General features: G+C 32.6%; 1 protein-coding gene across 1 annotated transcript; it reads left to right on the plus strand.

Annotated features, from left to right (window-relative positions):
• The first annotated feature begins 4,810 nt into the window (after window positions 1-4,810).
• LOC142617851 (O-fucosyltransferase 20) lies at window positions 4,811-9,750 on the plus strand. Its single transcript, XM_075790832.1, has 6 exons — window positions 4,811-5,699; window positions 6,448-6,613; window positions 7,215-7,304; window positions 7,631-7,914; window positions 8,061-8,319; window positions 9,096-9,750. The coding sequence occupies exons 1-6, from the start codon at window positions 5,026-5,028 to the stop codon at window positions 9,327-9,329; spliced, it is 1,707 nt and encodes a 568-aa protein (XP_075646947.1). The 5' UTR covers window positions 4,811-5,025; the 3' UTR covers window positions 9,330-9,750.
• Window positions 9,751-19,864: the final 10,114 nt, after the last annotated feature.

A 19,864-nucleotide genomic window follows, 5' to 3' on the forward strand; every position in this document is an offset into this window, starting at 1 on the left:
ATTGTTTTAAAGAGACCTTCTAAATGGGTACTAAAAATCATTTATTACAAAAAAAAAAAAATTATGGGATGATGCTTGACCTTGAAAGCTCAGATTGCTGATGGATGGTGTTACAAAATAAACAAATCACTAACAATGGTCTTAAAAAAAAAAAAGTTTATTCGAAAAACAAAGAATCTTTAAATAAAATTTTAAAATTGATGGCTGAAAAGTAAAAGGAAATTTTGATCGTCCAAGACAAGGTCTCAAATGACTTTTCAGAAGAGCACTCGCACTACTCTTATAAAAATAATAAATTTAGTAACATAAAAAAAAAATTGTAGTTTTTTTTAATAATAATGTTAATTATAAATACATATAAAAATGATATTAAACTAAAAGAAAGGTTAACGAATATCATAAAAATATTAGTTTAGAAAATATTTGTAAAAACTTTTTATGGAACAATAAAACGTAATTGCTTTCTTTAATAACTTTTTATATTTACTATAAAAGTAGAATCAAAATTTTCTTAAAATTATCTACTAACAAATGTCTTCTAATACTGTTAATTTTCACCTTAGTGAATTCAATTAATCTCAGCCCCGTTTGATAACGGTGTTTAAATAACGAAAATTATAGTTTAAATACTACAACATATATTTTTATACACTTTTTCACACACACGTTTTTTCACAAAATTTATACAACGTTACTAGAAAATATCTCTTACCATACGGCTCAATTTATTAAGATGTATTAATAAAAATTTATGTGGGCCTTCCTTTTAGTCTTGATAGTGAATGATCAACAATCATTTTAAAATGAACTCAAATCATTTTTCTTTTTTCAATCAAAACTCATAATGAATTACATAAAAAATTATGACAAAAAACAACTTAACACAAAAGTAATGTAGTATATTTTGTCGATAAATGGCCAATGGTTTACACTACCAATCCAATTCTATGTCTACCTCGGACTATGAAGCTTGAAGGTCCCCACAAACAAAGTATAAAAGGTGCAAAAAGGAAAGGGAAGTGTACTAATAGGCCCATCTGGCCAGGCCATGATAAGTCATATCTTCCAACGTGGAACAAGTACTCTTGGCTCAGTGTGCAGTGGAAGCCAGCTGGCAGTCCATTTAAGGGCTGTATTCTAGGGAATAATTGAAGCAAGTGCATAGTGAGGATAGGGCATTTGAAACAATTATTGAAATGAATTTAAGGGACATCAGGCTGTAGGGCTATATAACCTATAAAACTAAGTACTTTAGGCTTTACAAATTATTTTATAATTTTTTGTCACAATTCTTATGTAACAGATAGTGATTAAATATTAACTATTATTAACACATGAATTTATCATTTTTTCTTTATCTATAACACTCTATCATGTGAGTTCAAATATTCTGTCTCACTTTTCCTGCTTCACTCTATACTCCACCAATAAAAACTTGTCACGTGTTCATCTAATTAATTAAATACTATTATTAATTAATAACGGTAGCATTAAAAGTAGTTATTGAAATAAGACATTGAAACAATTATTGAAATGAATTTTAGGGACACTAGACTATACATTTTTGTCACGGCTCTGATGTGACAGACTATAAGTAGTTAACTATTACTTACACATAAATTTACTGTTTTTTCTTTACTAATTCGACTCTGTTACGTAATAGTCATGGTAAGAAGTTGTGAAAATTTGCGTGGAATTAGATTTTTGAAAAAAAAAAAAAAAAAGATGAGATGAGTGAGGAGGGCAGAGCAATCTGCAATGGCGGCAGGAAGCATCACATGTGATAACTTTTTCTGCTCAATTTTTTGGTTTAATATACACATTGGGCAGCTGTACTCTGCTTGCTGTGTTGTATTACGCACCAAACACGACACTCCTCATTCTCGAGGTGTCTATGACACATTATATTGCCCTCTCACTACCTCTCTCTTCTTTCCTTTTTGCATTTCAAATTCCAATTTTGTTGGACCATATTAGCCTTCCATTATATTTAGGTATTTTTTTTGTAAACAGTGAAAAAAGAAAACTGTTTTCCAACAACATATATGGTGTGCATTTAAATAATACCTATTTTTATTGAAAATTGAAGATAACAAAAGAATATTTTCTAATTACTGTTAATTGGCCTGATTGCACATGGAACATGAACAGTGCAACAAGCATTGGACTTAAAAAAAAAAAAAAAAACCAAAAAACGTAACTACTCTAAATGCAGACGCAAAGACTCACTATCCAAACGAAACTTGGACCTCATAAAAAGTATTTGTTATTTTAATATATTAATAAACAATAAGTTAAAAAATTAATGAAAAAAATGAAGAGTTAGTGTGTTAGTTAAATTTGAAATCCCACATTTGATAAAGAGAGAGTCCTTATTATAATTTTTTTTTTGGAAAAAAAGTATTTCTTAGAATATAGGTGTGGTGATTTCTTGGATAAAATGCAAGAGTGCTTGCATCAATCAATTTATAGTAGTTTAAAAGGAAAATTTTGCACATTCAATATCAAAAGTCACCTATATCAACTCATACAAAATTGTGTAAATTTATACTCTGTCTCTAACTACATTAACCAATTAAAGATACACAATCATACTTGTGTAAAATAAAAAATGTGGATTTTATGCTAAAAGTAGACATAAATTTGTAATGTAAGATAAAATTGGCCTACAAGGTGAAAAGAGGAGGTAGTCTCTCAGTTCAATTGTGTTGAGATTGCTTCCAAAAAAAATATATTGTAACTTTTATTATGTTTTTTTCTTGAGTCAACTAAAAATAAAAATGCATCTAATGGACCAAAATTGCAAATATTCTCCCAATATTTTACTATTCTTTTAGGGTTGCAACTTGCAACCAAACTTTTTTTTTTTTTAAAGTGTCAAACTTTAGAGAACAAATGTTTTTCTTCTTATTGAACGAATAGTTTTCTTATTTATCTTATTAAATTTCTTATATATACCTTTGAACAAGTAATACATGATTAAATAATAAAAATATAGTCGTTTTAAAGTTTTTATATTGTCGAAATATGTTGTTTATATTATAGACGATATGTTGTTTATATTTCTCAAATTGTCTCTCTCTTTCTCTCTCTCTATCGCATTATTTTTATTAATTTGTTTAAATTTCATGGAGGATATATTATCTATATTTTTGTGTGGTGTAATAATAGTCTTAAGAAGGTCGTAATATTGAAAGTTACATGTTAAAACATCCCACTTTTTCTTATAAATTAATGCTCCACCAGCAGATGACAACAACAAAGCACCTACCCTCTTCTAAAAAAAAAAACAAAGCACCTACCCTTTAGTTTTCTATAGTGGGTCCTCTTGATGCCTTCATGTGAAATAAGTTTGGAATCTGAAAATGATTTATATACACACATAAGCATGCTTTGAAACTAAATTAGTTTAAAGGAAAAAAGAAATGTTCTAAAGTAAACATTCTCATAATATGAAAGTGATCCATATTCCACAGCATGAATCACTCCAATGATTGTCTATAAATTATCAAAGTATTGAGAAATTATTGCTTGTATTTTAAGCTCGAACCAATTTTTTTTTTTTTTTTTTAAATTTTCAGGGGAAACTTTGTAGTATCAATTACTCCAAGGATTTTGTCAATTTGTAATTCTCAACATGAATTTGAAAGAAAACAATAGTGGCCTACAATGAAAATGATTCAACCTTTGTTGGGTCAAGGCAACAAAAATGACAAAGAAAAAAACAAAGAAACCTGAATTTGGTTTGTTTTGAATTCCATGTGTGTTGTCACTTTTGTGCTATTATTTGAAAGAGTCACAAATAAATCAACCCAATATACAAAAAGGTAAATTCTCATCTGCTTTTACCTTCCTTGATACAAGAATCATACTTTATTTATTTATTAGAATCGATGCAAGAATTATACTAAATCAATAGAACTTGTATTAGACTAAAGCAGTAAAATCCAATTCACACATGTCAACTTTGGCCGCCAATGGACCCCATAAGCATAGACTTTTAATGTCTCTTGAGTCTTGATTACACACGGACAATACTAATTAACCTCCTAAGAAGAAGTTTCCTCAAAATATATAAAGTTTACTCAATCCAACATGTGCTTTTACTGAATCCTTGGCATGATTATTTACATATATTTTTAATCACATAGTTAATTTAAAATAAAATTTCCTACACTTTAGCTTGTCGGAAAAAGATGATTCAAGTAAACATTCATGTATGCTTTTAATCGCATAACTCATTTATAGTCTAATAGTATTTGTCATTCAAATTGCTTAAACTTATTTTAAATAGTTATTTAAATTTTCATATAATAAATTAGAAAAAATTACTTAAGGTTGAAGAAAACCTTTATCTACTTGGTTAACCTAGTCACATAATGTATTTTAGAACAAAACTTTATTCACTACTAATTTTGTAACAAGATTGAAGATACGACGCATTTTACAACTTACAAAAATGACACATTATAAAAAAATTGTTGCATGTAATTAATATATAAGATAGTTTTTTATTACGATCAATAGGTATACTCGTTGTCACCTCTTTAAGTTGGAAAAAGTTAATTTACTGTTGATGAATTTAAGTTTTTAACTGTCATGTAAATTATAAATGAAAAATGCAAGGGTTTTAACTGTCATTTAAGCATAAACACAATCTAGTCCATGTGAAAAACAACAAAACAAAACAACTATTTAGGATTAAATGATAAAATTTTCAAAAAAGAATAAATTAATTCCACTTGGACATAATCAACTTCTTCTTTAAATTTAAGCCCACAGAGACACAGGTGTCCAAAAACACACGCATATTAGTCTCCAAAAACGCGTATGGATTCAGTGTGTTCATCTTTCTCGTTCCCGCCGTCTCTCTCTTTCTCTTCATAACTCATTCTCTCTCTCTCTCTCTCTCTAAAAACTTAAGAGAGGAAGCTAAACCCAGCAAGCAAAAACAGAGTATTTTTTTGAAAGAACAAGTTGAACCAGAAGAAAAAGAAAGAGTCTTTGTTGCTCTCTCATTCTGTAATGGCAAAGTCAAAGTGCAGCAACAACAGGAAGGTCTCTTACATTTCAGTCCCATCACAGATAATCAACTCTTTGTCAGCCACTTCTCTTCAATCCCTTCTTCTCTCACCCAAGAAATCCTCCAAGCAACACTTGAGGTTCTTCAGCTACAAAAGCCCAAGACTATGGTTTTTCCTTCTCTTTCTCTTTGGCTTCATTGGCATGTTGAAGTTGGGCTACAATCTAGACCCTGTGATCCCATTTCATCCATATCCATGTGCTACAAATGAAGCAAAGGACTTAAACTCAAATGGGTATTCAAAGCCTGAGCTGGCTGTTGCATCTGGAGGAAATGTTGAGAAAGTTGAGATTTTGAATGGTATTAGTGAATCTCAGCCGTTGATTTCAAATGGGTCTGCAAAATCTGAGGTGGGTATTGGTCCAGACAGTGAGAGTGAGTTTTGGAAGCAGCCAGATGGTTTGGGGTACAAGCCTTGCTTGGTGTTTAGCAGGGATTATAGAAGAGCAAGTGAGGGGCTTGTGAAGGATAGGTCAAAGTATCTAATGGTGGTGGTTTCTGGTGGGATGAATCAGCAGAGGAATCAGATAGTGGATGCTGTGGTCATTGCTAGGATTCTTGGGGCTGCTTTGGTTGTTCCCATCTTGCAAGTCAATATCATTTGGGGTGATGAAAGGTAAAATGATACTACTATTTCACATATTTTGCTTATGAAAAAAAAAAATTTGCCTTTTTGAAGTTGTTGTATATTACCTTGATTCACTCTAGCAAATACTGGTTTCACACTATACAACAACAATCAAAACTTTTGCTCCCAAAATTTTGGATCCTCAACAGGGTCTGTCACATGGTTTAACATTATGTGTATTGTAGTACATTCTTACTATAGCATTGGTAAGCTTGCCTAATTGAAGGGTTTATGTCCAGTTTAATTAAATTTATCAAGCAGCCATTTTTCTATCATGGTTGGAGTTGATTAGGTTTCTTTCCTTATTTGTGAATGTTCTTATGTTGTGATTTGGATGATATATTCTGGTTTCTGTGTTTTCGTTTTAAAATTAGCAAGCAACCATTTTTGTACCATAGTTGAAGTTTGTTAAGTTCCTTTCCTTGTTAGTGAATGTTTTAATGTTCGGGTTTAGATTAGAATTTCGGTTTCTGTGTGATTATTTTAACTTTAGCAAGTAGTCATTTTACTATTACGGATGAAGTTTATTAAGTTCCTTTCCTTATTTGTGAATTTTTTTTTTATCTCGTGGATTGGATTAATTATTCTGGTTTTTGTATTATTTTAAATTTAGCAAGCAGTCATTTTTCTATCATGATTGAAGTACATTAAGTTGCTTTCCTAATTTGTGAATGTTTCTATGATGTTGTTTGGATTAATATTTTTTTTTTCCATGTTTTTATTTTGGTGGGTGCAGTGAATTTTCTGATATATTTGATTTGGAGCACTTCAAGAGAGTTCTTGCAGATGATGTGCGAATTGTATCGGCATTGCCATCAACACATCTAATGACAAAGCCGGTCGAGAGTAGTCCTCTACCTCATGCCACACCACAATGGATCCGTGGACATTATCTCAGACGGGTATGAACAAGTTCTGTATATACGCTTTTGAGTAATTGTGCTAGCTCCTCTTGATTGCTTTTTACTTATAAATCTGATTTAGTAAACAAAAAGAAAGGTGGAGGTAAGACACAGAATTGGCTGCTTCTAGACATGGTGAATTAGTTGGGGGCCTTTGGCTTTTACTGTGTATCATAGTTATGAAAGTATGTCTTATGGCAGTTAGAGAAGAATCTTATTACTCCCTTCTGAAAAAGATGTCAACAGTTAGTTATAACTGCAATGATCTGGAGCTATTATGACAATTATAATGGCATTAATCACTTTAAACGCCATCAATTTATTGCTTCAATTCTGTGCTTTTGTTTTAAACTATTATAGTTGTTGCCATGTTGGATGGACCTTCAAAATGAGTTGTGTTGCTTACCAGTTTAACTGATTGTCTCAATATTCTGATCAGTACTAGTTTTCTTGATTTTCAAAAGAAAATTGCTTTCATTTTCTCTGTTAATGACTCTCTTTCAGATAGAAATTGTTCAATTGTATATGGTGAAGAGCAGTCTTTTTGTGGATGCTAATTGGCCAAAGGATTATCTAATGCAATTTCTGTTGGCCTCTGCAGTTTAACAGAGAAGGGGTTCTGCTGTTACGTAGCTTGGATTCAAGGCTCACTAAGGATCTGCCTTCTGATCTGCAGAAGCTTAAATGCAAGGTATTTACAGTCTCATTTTCTCATATCCTACTATCCTAGAACCTGTATATATATCTTTTCCTCATATTATGTTTGAAAACATATTCATAAATTAATAAACCTGATAGGATCATGTAACATTGTAAAAGAATTTTCTTATTTTCAAACGTCCCTACTTAAATCAGACTAATAGCACATTTTATCTGTTTCTATCCATATATTCTCAAATTTCAAATTTGTACCTGCGCTAATCAATACTTGGCTGAATTTCAGTTCACCTTTGCCCTTTTGATTTAGCTAAGGTTCTGTATTTAGCTGATTCCTATGCCTCCTTTGTTTGACTTCAGGTTGCTTTTCATGCATTGAGGTTTGCCCCACCAATTTTGGAACTTGGTAACAAGCTTGCAGAGAGGATGCGAAGCAAGGGACCCTACCTTGCTCTTCATTTAAGGATGGAGAAAGATGTATGGGTTAGAACTGGTTGCCTTCCTGGTTTGAGCCATGAGTACGATGAGATAGTGAACAATGAAAGGAAACAACGTCCAGAGCTCCTAACTGCAAAATCAAAAATGACCTACCATGAGCGGAAGCTTGCAGGTCTCTGCCCCTTAAATGCCTTGGAGGTAACCAGGTAAGAATCTAAGTCTAATATGTGCTCCTGTACTTTTAACCTTCACTAGTGCAAGAGTGCAATATGCTGAACTGGTTACCTTTTTCTATAATTGACAATTCTTTAATAGGCTGAAATTCTTTTTGTTTTGTCATTTAATGTTTTAGGCTGCTTAAAGCTCTTGGAGCCCCAAAAAATGCAAGGATATACTGGGCTGGAGGGCAGCCATTGGGTGGGAAAGAAGCCTTGCTACCATTAACCCAAGAGTTTCCTTATTTTTATAATAAGGAAGACCTTGCCTTGCCTGGTGAACTAGAACCATTTGCAAATCGGGCATCTCTTATGGCTGCCATTGATTATATAGTCTCAGAGAACAGTGATGTTTTCATGCCATCTCATGGAGGGAATATGGGCCATGCCATACAGGTATCACCATCACCATTTTCCCTAGTATTTACTGCATTACTTGTATCCATTTTGTAGAACATATAAATTTCGTGCATGAGAAATCACAAGACTACTTGCCATATTGATCCAGCCTTATAAAATAATATCGGCCAAAGGTTAATCATATAACACATATGTAATGAGGGAAAACTCTAATTACTGTGAACACAGTGAAGTCCTTGAGACATTTGAGTTTGGAAATTAATAATTAAGCAAACTTTTAAGCTCTTGTACTTCAATTTCCTTGAGAAAGACTAAACAGTAGGCAATAAAAGTTTCTACAATCTGAAATTACAACATTGAAAGGTGGTTGTCATTTTCTTTTCTTTCCCACCCAATGGATTGTTTTTTTGGAGAAAATAGGATGTATGGTTTGAGTTATTTGTCCAAATAAAAAAGGGTTTTAGTAAAAAGCTAATCATAGTGTGAGCCAGAAAAAAAAAAAAAAAAACCATTTTTGTACGTTTTACTGTTTTAGTACCTCACTGGTTACCTAATTTTAGTTTTTGTTCAATCATGAATGTGTCTATGACTCTATGTGAACCTATATACTGCCTGTGCCTTCAGAGCAGGTGGGAGGAAAGTTTTCCTGAATTTGAAATCTTAAAAAACATCCAAAATTTGTTTTCTATTTGTCCATATTTTAAGCAGCCTAATGGATCATTAATGATCTTAAATCTATAAATTTAGAACCTCAAATATAAGTTTTATGCTTCCATTTATGGAGACTGAAATTTGCTGTTTATATTATACAGGGACACCGGGCCTTTGCAGGACACAAGAAGCATATAACTCCAAACAAAAGACAGATGCCCCCTTACTTTTTGAACTCTTCTTTATCAGAAGCAGAATTCAACAGCATCATAAAGGAATTACACTATGAATCCTTAGGGCAGCCAGAGCTCAGGACTAATAAAGGGGGAAGGGACGTTACGAAGTATCCTGTCCCTGAGTGTATGTGCAATGATTCACATACTCATACGAACTAGTGATTTCATGCAGAATGCTTCCACATGATTACACTGCAACCAATCCCTTCATCGAAAGATCAAAACTTTTTGGAAAATCTATTGAATTTGAGCTCTATGAAAACCAGCTGTGACGCCTTTTGGGGCAACAATGGTTCTTTGGAGCGCTATATTTGAAGAAAAACTTAAGTTGGCACGCTTGGCAACTACACTCACAGTGATTCTTGCATTGAGATTTTGAGGCAAGATACATGGCCAAGTATGACAAAAACAGTACATGATACCGTATCATTTTTTGATTCTTTACAGGAAGAGTTCTTTTAGGATATATAACATTTCATTCTTTGTATTATATCTATGTATTATAGATCCATACGTGTAAATATGTATAAATAGCTAAATAAGCATTTCTAATAATAATTTATTACATCTATCTTTGCAAGTTTCTATTTGTAGTTCTCCAGCAAATGCATTTCTTTAAGTTAAGGATAGCTCTGATTGTCCTTTTACAATGCTTATATAATACAACACTAGCAAAAGCATATATAGATTCTGGCTGTCATTAATTTTGTTCAACAAGTCTAGAAGCACAATAAATCATACAACTTTGTGATTGGTGTTTTTGAAATGGCATAAATGGTAAACTAGGTGAAAGTGACATTTCAATCATAATTTATCTAACTGTGAAAAAGATAGTAAAACTTTTTGTTACCCTGGCATTGCTCATTTTCCATTTTGTGGTCACCTAAGCCAGTTTGTCATGATGATTTGTTTTTTGTGCATGTCAGCATAGTCTGGATCTCTTTAGTATAAAGATGAGGTGGACACAAATCTACAGCCAGATTTTTTGAAATGGGTGGAAAGCAAAATCAAGAATATACATTGAAGGGGGAATAATATATGGGAAGGTAAAAACAGAAGGATATTGTCACATGAGTGCTCCCAACTATTCTCTATCTGATTCCTGAGACCTTGCAGGAGTAAAAAAAAGAGGGAAGGGGGTGGACTTGGCACTTTTTCCAGACACTTTAGTTTCAATCTGCCAGAAAGTATGGAAGTTTTCTCTTTTATCTCCTTTAATATTGAAAGGTTCCCTTTGCCATCAGTTCTTCTGCCAATATCACTTGTGCTTCGACATTTGGTCTGTTGGGATCTAGGAAGAACCTGCACGGATACAAGCACAATACGGGTACGGATATGAAACCGCAATATGGCAGTTTTAAAAAAAAGTGGGACACAGTATGGCAAAAATACGTATATTAATTAATTATTAAATATTTTTTAATTTATCTTTGTATATATGGTTTAAGTATTTATTTTTCATATAATATTAAACATACAAGAATTTAAGTGAAATAATGAATATTTTATTTAATTAAAGTCCAAGAGATCTAAAATATTACCCCTTTAATAATTTAAGGTCATGTCCCAAATATATTAAAGCTCATTATGTGAGTGTCATTCTGATATGTGAATTGAAAAAAAAAAAAAAGAAGACACTTGACTAAGAGAGGAGAAGAGTAAAAAAAAACTTTAAAAAAAAAAAGATAAGAAATTAAAATATAACCAAATGAGTTTAACAAAAAAATTCAACATCCTAAATTAGATGTGCAACAAAGAATTAAAAATTCACCAAAAGAGAGAGAGAGTGTGTGTATTCACCTATTTTTGTGGGGAAAATATAGATAGAACGGAAGAGAGAAAAATAAATATTTATAGTAAAAAACATGGGGAGAAGATGAGTCAAAATAAAAGGAGTAATGGGACGGAGGAATTGTAAGGTTAAGGTATAGAGTAGTGAGGAGATAAAAAGATAAAACTAAAGTAGGGGTGTCAATTCGGGTTAGCGTATCATGTCGAGGTAGAAGTATTCGACTAAATGGCTCAGCCATAACCCAACCTATTTAACAATCATGTCATAATTCTTTAACCCTAACCTAACCTGTTAATTAGGCGGGTTGACCTAACCCAACCCACTTGACACGCCTAATAAACAGGTCATGTTGGGTTGATAAGAATGTGATACAACCCATTTCAACATGCTTAGTAATAAATATAACATTCATCTAGAAATAAATATTTTTTCATATACTTCAAGTGTTCAACCCACATTCAAAATAATATTGTTCAATTTCCAATTATATTAGGGTACATAAATTTGTAAAGTTTCAATTTCTAATTATACTTGTAAGTTTTTTTGTAATTACTCACTTTTCATTTTAAGTTTAAAATATAGGTTTGATATAAAAGGTATTTAAAAAATCTAAAATAAAATGAATATTTGTTTGTTATGCAAGTTAAATGAATTGTGTTAAATGAGTTATTTTAGGTTAATACAAATAAATTGACATGTTAAACGTGTTTATTGCAGTTGCGGGTCATGTGGGTTGACTCTTTTATGACCAATTTCTTATTGTATTGCTTTCGGGTCAACCCGTTTATAACCCAAACCCGCTAAGACCCAACCCTAACCCGCAAAAACTAGTGTCAAGTTCGTGTCTTGTTCGTGGATTAGGTCGAACATTGACGGCCCTAGGTTAAAGTAGGGGAAATGTTAGAGGAATAATAATTTTGTAATTGTAAGGTGATAAATTAATAAGGAGAATAATAATTAAAAAGAAGAGATAAAATGTAAGAAATAAGTGGATGACATGATCGTTGATGTGGTTCGATGGAAACGTAGCAACAATAAATATTACACTTCAGTTTATATATAAATTCTTGACATGTTTTAACTAGTACTCCATGGAGCTTGAAATAGTATATGAGATGTCAACACCAAAGCTTCTTCGCGATATTATCACCAACATGCTCTTGATACTACCTAAAGCCCCATCTCAATTAAGATGTGTATGCAAGTCATGTAGTCTTTTAATCTTCAATCCCCAGTTCATCAAAATGCACCTCAAAGTTGATTCTTGGTACATTTTAACCAATAGTGACAACTTTATTCTCATGTCCCCCTTTCTTGATTCTGGGTATAGATTTACCTAAGTTGATTTGGTGGATGGCTGAGATGGTTGAAAGTCTTGAGACTGAGTATCCTCATTTAACAGTCCACTAGCACTACAACCCACATTTATTTGGGTTGACTCAATGCGTATTTGAATAGGTTAAGATTGAGGAACCCTACTAACCATATCCTTAGTCTCAACATTTTGCATTTAACAACCAAAAAGAAGATAGCAGAATTAGACCTCGTTATTTATTATTAATAAATGGAACTCGTTATATGTAATCCAGTGAAACTGAATTTGACAAACTAAATGAACTCTACAAAAGAAATATTAGATTACATTGTAGGATAGGATTTTACTCATTTTTGTGGTTTAAAGTATTCAAAATAGACATTGAAATATGATTAAAAACCTTTACATATAATTGAGACTTCGTAACTAATAAAAATTCATAGCTATACAAGCCCACACACACACGGTCATCATAAGCTCAAAATGTTAGTAAGGTACTATTTGTTGATCTATTTTTTCATAGACCAAGCTCAAGTGACACTTCCTTGCCGTGTATGAGCTTGGTGTGACAATGAGGTCAAATATAAAGTTCAGAATTTTAAAGGCAAAAGAAACTCAAAAAGTATAAATTTGCCTGATGAGTTGGCTCAGTATGTGTTTGAGAAGGTTGAAATTGAGAAGCCCTATCACAACTTGCTGTAGTCTGCCCATTAATCTCAATATTTTGCATTTAACAACCAAAAAAAAGGTAGTAGAATTACAACTCATTATTATTTTCTTATTTTTGATAAATGGAACCTGTTAATAATATAGTGAAATCGAATTTGACAAACCAAATTACCTCCACAAAAGAAATGTTGTAGGATTTCACCCCTTGTGGTCTAAATCATTTAAAATAGACACTGAAATCTGATTATAAACCCTCGCATATAATTGAGACTTTGTTACTAATAAAAATTCATAGCTAAAAAATTTTAAATGCAAAGGAAATTCAAAAGTATAGGTTTACCAAAGTATAGGTTTTGTTCTTAAGCAACTCATCACTATTCCACGAAATTCATTAAACAATCTTTTCAGATTCGTAATATAATTCTCATACCCATCTGGTAACCCAATCCTTTCTTTATTTTGTTCTAGCAAAGGCTTTGACTTAGGAAGGAAAGTTAGAGGAGAACCACCATCGAATACTTCTAATGCGCAAATTCCAAAATTCCATATATCATCCGCCTTAGCTTTGTCATTATTACATTCTAGTGGATCACGTTCTAGTGCAATCCAATATGGCACTAAGTCTTTGCCTTTTACGTACTTGGAATTCCGTGGAGTAGTGATGAGTTGCTTGAGAATAAAACCTATACTTTGTAGAATAGGATTTCACTCCTTGTGGTCTTAACCATTTGAAATAGACACTGAAATCTGATCATAAACCTTCGCAAATAGACATTGAAATCTGATCATAAACCTTCGCATATAATTGAGAGTTTGTTACTGATAAAAATTCATAGCTAAAAAATTTTAAAATCAAAGGAAATTCAAAAGTATGGTTTACCAAAGTATAGGTTCTGTTCTCAAGCAACTCATCACTATTCCACGGAATTCGTCAAACAATCTTTTTGGATTTGTAATATAATTCTCATACCCATCTGGTAACCCAATCGTTTCTTTATTTTGTTCTAGCAAAGGCTCTGACTTAGGGAGGGAAGTTAGAGGAGAACCATCAGGGAATAATTCTAATGCACAAATTCCAACATTCCATATGTCATCCGCCTTAGCTTTGTCGTTATTACATTCTAGTGGATCGCGTTCTGGTGCAATCCAATATGGCACTGAGTCTTTGCCTTTTACGTACTTGGAATTTCGTGGAATAGTGATGAGTTGCTTGAGAACAGAACCTATACTTTGTAGAATAGGATTTCACTCCTTGTGGTCTAAACCATTTGAAATAGACACTAAAATCTGATTATAAACCCTCGCATATAATTAAGACTTTGTTATTGATAAAAATTCATAGCTAAAAAATTTTAAATGCAAAGGAAATTCAAAAGTCTAGGTTTACCAAAGTATACGTTTTGTTCTCAAGCAACTCATCACTATTCCACGGAATTTGTCAAACAATCTTTTCGGATTCGTAATATAATTCTCATACCCATCTAGTAACCCAATCCTTTTTTTATTTTGTTCTAGTAAAGGCTCTGACTTTGGGAGGGAAGTTAGAGGAGAACCACCATGGAATAATTCTAATGCGCAAATTCCAAAATTCCATATATCATCTGCCTTAGCTTTGTCGTTATTACATTCTAGTGGATTACGTTCTGGTGCAATCCAATATGGCTTTAAGTATTTACCTTTTGCGTACTTGGAATTTCGTGGAATAGTGATGAGTTGCTTGAGAACAGAACCTATACTTTGGTAAATCTATACTTTTGAATTTCCTTTGCATTTAAAATTTTTTAGCTATGAATTTTTATCGATAACAAAGTCTCAATTATATGCGAGGGTTTAAATCAGATTTCAGTGTCTATTTCAAATGGTTTAGACCACAAGGAGTGAAATCCTATTCTACAATGTAATCTAATATAACATTTCTTTTGTGGAGTTAATTTGGTTTGTCAAATTCAATTTCACTATATTATTAATAGGTTCCATTTATCAAAAATAATAAAATAATAATAACGAGTTCCAATTCTACTACTTTTTTTTATTTTTTATTTTATTGTTGTTAAATGCAGAATATTGAGACTGATGGGTAGACTAGAGCAAGTGATAGGGCTTCTCAATTTCAACCTTCTTAAACACGTACTGAGCCAACTCATCAGGTAAATTTAGACTTTTGAGTTTCTTTTTCCTTTAAAATTCTGAACTTTATATTTGACCTCATTGTCATACCAAGCTCTTACATGGCAAGGAAGTGTCACTTGAGCTTGGTCTATGAAAAAATGGATCAACAAATAGTACCTTACTAACATTTTGAGCTTATGATGACCGTGTGTGTGGGCTTGTATAGCTATGAATTTTTATTAATAACGAAGTCTCAATTATATGTAAGGGTTTTTAATCATATTTCAATGTCTATTTTGAATACTTTAAGCAACAAAAATGAGTAAAATCCTATCCTACAATGTAATCTAATATTTCTTTTGTAGGGTTCATTTAGTTTGTCAAATTTAGTTTCACTGGATTATAGATAACGAGTTCCATTTATTAATAATAATAATAATAATAATAATCTATTTGTATATTACTAAGGGCAAAACTTAAGTACAGTACTTTAGGTTCTCCTCTTAAATTTATGCCATGTGTATAAAAACTACAGCTCAGCAAACCGGCATTAAAACATAACGCTCCGTTTGCTTTTTTTTTTTTTTTTTTTTGACTGGCCTGCTACGGAGAAGTGGAGAACATCAGTTTCAGATCTGCCCCCACCAAACTTCTTCAACTAAGTCTCCTCCTTCAAACACATGATCAGGTTTTTAACATTTCTTTGGCTTTTTATTCTTTGGCATTTTAAGATTTCAGATCTGCCCCACCAATTGAAGATTAATATTTCTTTGGCTTTTTATTCAAACCCTCGCCTCTTTATTACTTACCCAGCAGTGGCAATCCACAGTTCCTCTCTCAACAAAGTTTCTTCTCATTATTGATCAACTAATCATAGGAAATAAGGGGCGAGACCATTAACAAAAAATTCAGGCCATGGATTGATAAAGTGAACCCAGATCAACGGAAATCACTCTGCCTCCACACATGGTGGCCGGAATCAATGCAAGGCATGGTTGTGAAGGGTTTTGCTAGAAATTTGTTGAGTTTTAGCCAAAAATTTGTTTGAAATCTGTTTGTTTCTTGGAAAAATAAAGGTGAAAATGTTTGAAGTTATTTGGTTTTCACGCATGTGAGGGAAAAGATGAGAAAAAGTACAGGAAAAGAAAAGAGACAGCAATTCCTTGTAACACCGTTTGCTGAGCTGTAGATTTTATACACATGGCATAAATTTAAGAGGGGAACCTAAGGTACTGCACCTAAGGTACTGTACCTAAGTTTTACCCTATTATTAAAAACTGAAGCGTAGTATTTAATATTGCTACACTCATATTGAACCACGACAGTAGCCATGTTATTCCCATCCTCTTTTCTAAATTTTTCATTCAATTTTAAAATAACTTTTACCAATTTTAAAATACTAATAAAACTAAAATTATTTTCAGTCCTATTTCCACTTTAAAGTCTACTTCTTATACATTTAATTCCACTGTAAAGCCCAAGCCCACACCCAAAGCCTTTCCAACTAAATCCCTTTGTCATACCTGATGTTTTTTCACGGTTTCAACTTTTTGTATTCCCTTTCCTTCTGTTACACGGATTCAAATTCTTGTCTCCCACGTTTTGTTTCATTGTTTCAAGTTTAGTTCTAACGGCAGCCTCTCCGTCTTCCTTCCTTCCTTCCTTCCTCTCCTCACATCTATATAAATACTGACATAAGCCGGGTGATTCAGTTGAGGTATCCCTACATCCCAATTTCTTTTGTGCTCTATTCTTTTGCTTGATGGTTTTTTTCCCCTTTCTACGTTTGTTTCTGCCTATTTCGTGTTGTGGTGTGAATGGTTGTTACGTTACGTTTACTTTCTAAATCAGTTTTGTTAGGGTGTTGAATTTGTTATTGCTGGGTTATTTAATTGGAGCACTGCTTCTTTTGGGCATGTTCATTCTGAGTTCTTTTGGGGATTTTCTAGGCTGGGAAAACCCAAAAATTGGTGTAGATTGTTTTGAAACCTCTTGAGTCACATCCAGGATTGACAATTATGCGAGAGAATGTGCAGTTGGCATGCATCATATTATAGTACCAAGTGACTTGGAATGTCAAGAATTTAGTAGCTTTCCCTTGTGTGACCTATACATTAGGCTGAACATGCATGCACTTGCACACACATTGAATGCTTTCAACCACAATATATATCTTCATTCTTATTGTGCCATTATTGTTGGCTAATTGCATGGCATGTTGCTTGATTTATTTATTTATTTTTAAAAGGGAATCACATAAGTATATATCTTCTGAATATAGTGCTATACATGTAAACTTTTGCCTGATTTCTTTAGCTTAAAAATAGTAAAGAGGTTTTCTTTGATGTGCATGGGTTGTATCAAATTGACAGTGCCCTGAAGCCTAAATGTTATGGTTTGTGCCATTGCCTTTTTTATTGTTGGTTTTTATTTACTTATTATGGTTTTTTCCCTTGAAAAACATTTTGAACAATTTGGTGGGTTAAATCCTTCGCCTCTTCTGCTCTCTTTGACCCTTCTTTATCACTATTGGTACTGGCAAAGCTATAAGTAGAGAAAAAAATAAACATATTGAGAAAAATTTGAGGGCCGCAAATAACATCAGACCACCAATAAGGTATTTTTATTCCACTTTTATAAATTTGGATTCTTTAGTATTGTGGTCAGATTGGTTTTCATTTAGGAATTTGAATTAATTTGTGGTCAACACAAAAGAGGCTGCGTAAAACATACTCTTGAAACCTTTTTTTTTTTTTTTCCTGGCGATAATCATTGAGTATTAGATTATATAAATACACTACATGTTATCTTCAAAGTTCAAACCTGTAATTGATGTTTTGATCAACTTTACCATGCACTTTGGGGAAGTGGCTACTTATGCACATGGACATTAGTATATGGGTTTGACTAAATGCTCATGTTAAAATCTGGTTAGGCAACATAATTATGCATGCAGAGAATTAGTTTGGCTGTCTATTTGGTTGCAACTCCTGTGTGTTCTATGATATCAATTTTTGATCTCTTTGTTTTAGACTAGGTTGAGAAGTCTACAAACAAAGACTTTCTGTTCTGTAATTTTTTTCCCTTTAGAAGATATCTTTTTTTTTTTTAATGGTGGAATGCTTGAAATAAATGATGGAAACCAGTTGGCTATGATAGTTCTTTATGCATGAGAAGAGAAGAGAGGCCAACCCTTCACCCTCAAAATGTTCAACAAAATGCTTGAGCCAAACTGAAAAAAGGGGGCTTCGGCTACGAGGTATGGCTTATAAAGATAGTGTTGACATTAAGCGTCCTCCAAGTTTTATAGTATATTTGTGGTCAAATGTTTGATAGTTTGATTTAATAGAAGCAATCACATCTTTTGTTTAGCAACCAAAATTAGGTCACCTTGATTTGACCTTCTAATTCAGTGTTTGACTATTTTGTTTCTCTGAAGCTTTGATTTGTTTGTCTCTCTCTGCCAATCACCACTCTAAAAAATATTGCTTTATAATTTTGGCATGGAGTTAAGGACTTAATTAACTAGACTCTATGTTACATGCACAAAAATTGTTTGATAAAATACCTGATTGTTTTGTTCATTTTCTAGAATTAAGTCCAAAAATTGTAAATGGAGATGTTCTTCTTACACAATATATACAGGGTCTTGGCTGTATATAATGTCCATTTAGCACATGGTTTATTTTAGATTTTTTTTTTTAATGTGCGATGTACTTCTTATTGTAGAATTGTTTTCTTGGTTTTAATCCTCATTTCAAAGTAGGAACATAGACGAGAAAAGCTAGGATTCACTTAATTTTCTATCATTTTGTCTTGGTAAGAATTTTCTTTTCTCCCTTTTGTTTAGTATATAGATACTCATTGGCTTGAATTCAAGCTTAACTCATATTACTAATCAATTATAGAATACATGACAGAGAATGCCCAATGTCTAACAAGTACACATGACATGACAATACATGCTCCATGTCTTTCAAACAATCCATATGTAAAATCCATTTACAATCTATGAACCCAACTATGTTACCTATCATATTAGGTGAAAGCTATGTTATTCTATTCAGATTAAGTTCTTGGTCTTAGGTTCTTAAAAGCTTTCTTTGAATTGTCTATGCTGGTAATTATTTGTGTTAGGTTTTAGACCCCTTGTCACAATATGTTTAACATAATACTAAACTAAATTGATTAACAAGATTGTTATTCAAGATTAGGTTAAACACAAATAAACATAAAGCGGAAAATATAAAGAACACAAAGAGATCCACTATGAAAAAAACCCGAGGAGGATTTGACTAACCTCAAGGTAAAAATAGATCCACTATGAAAGAATTGAAGTTTTACAAAAGGATTTAGACCACTAACATTCTAATGCTACCTCAAGTAGAAAACTTACTACCACAACTACGTACTAGCTCCGAATTCACAGACTACTTCTTTCTTGAATCTGCTACAGCACAAGTTCTCCTATTGTGACTTTGAGACACCTCTCAAAGGTTTTGTTGTTCTTTGATGGTTCTTTATGCAGCAACTGAACCACCACCAAATCTTGATATTGGTAGAGCTTTCCGTGTGTTCTAAGGTAAACACCTCTTAAATCTCACACAAGAGCAAACACACAACTATTCAGAGACTTCTAAAACGTGGCTAGGGTTTTTTCTTTTATATTAGGAGTAAAACACATAACCATACATGTTTATTGGGCTTGGGATACGTTTGAAACTTTTCTGCAGAATTTTGGAACTGCATGTTTTGAACGATCGAGCCTTACAGTTTTACATAATAAATTCCTGCAAAACACTCGATTCA

Source organism: Castanea sativa, chromosome 11, assembly GCF_040712315.1.
Source record: "Castanea sativa cultivar Marrone di Chiusa Pesio chromosome 11, ASM4071231v1".
NCBI classification, from domain to species: Eukaryota; Viridiplantae; Streptophyta; class Magnoliopsida; order Fagales; family Fagaceae; genus Castanea; species Castanea sativa.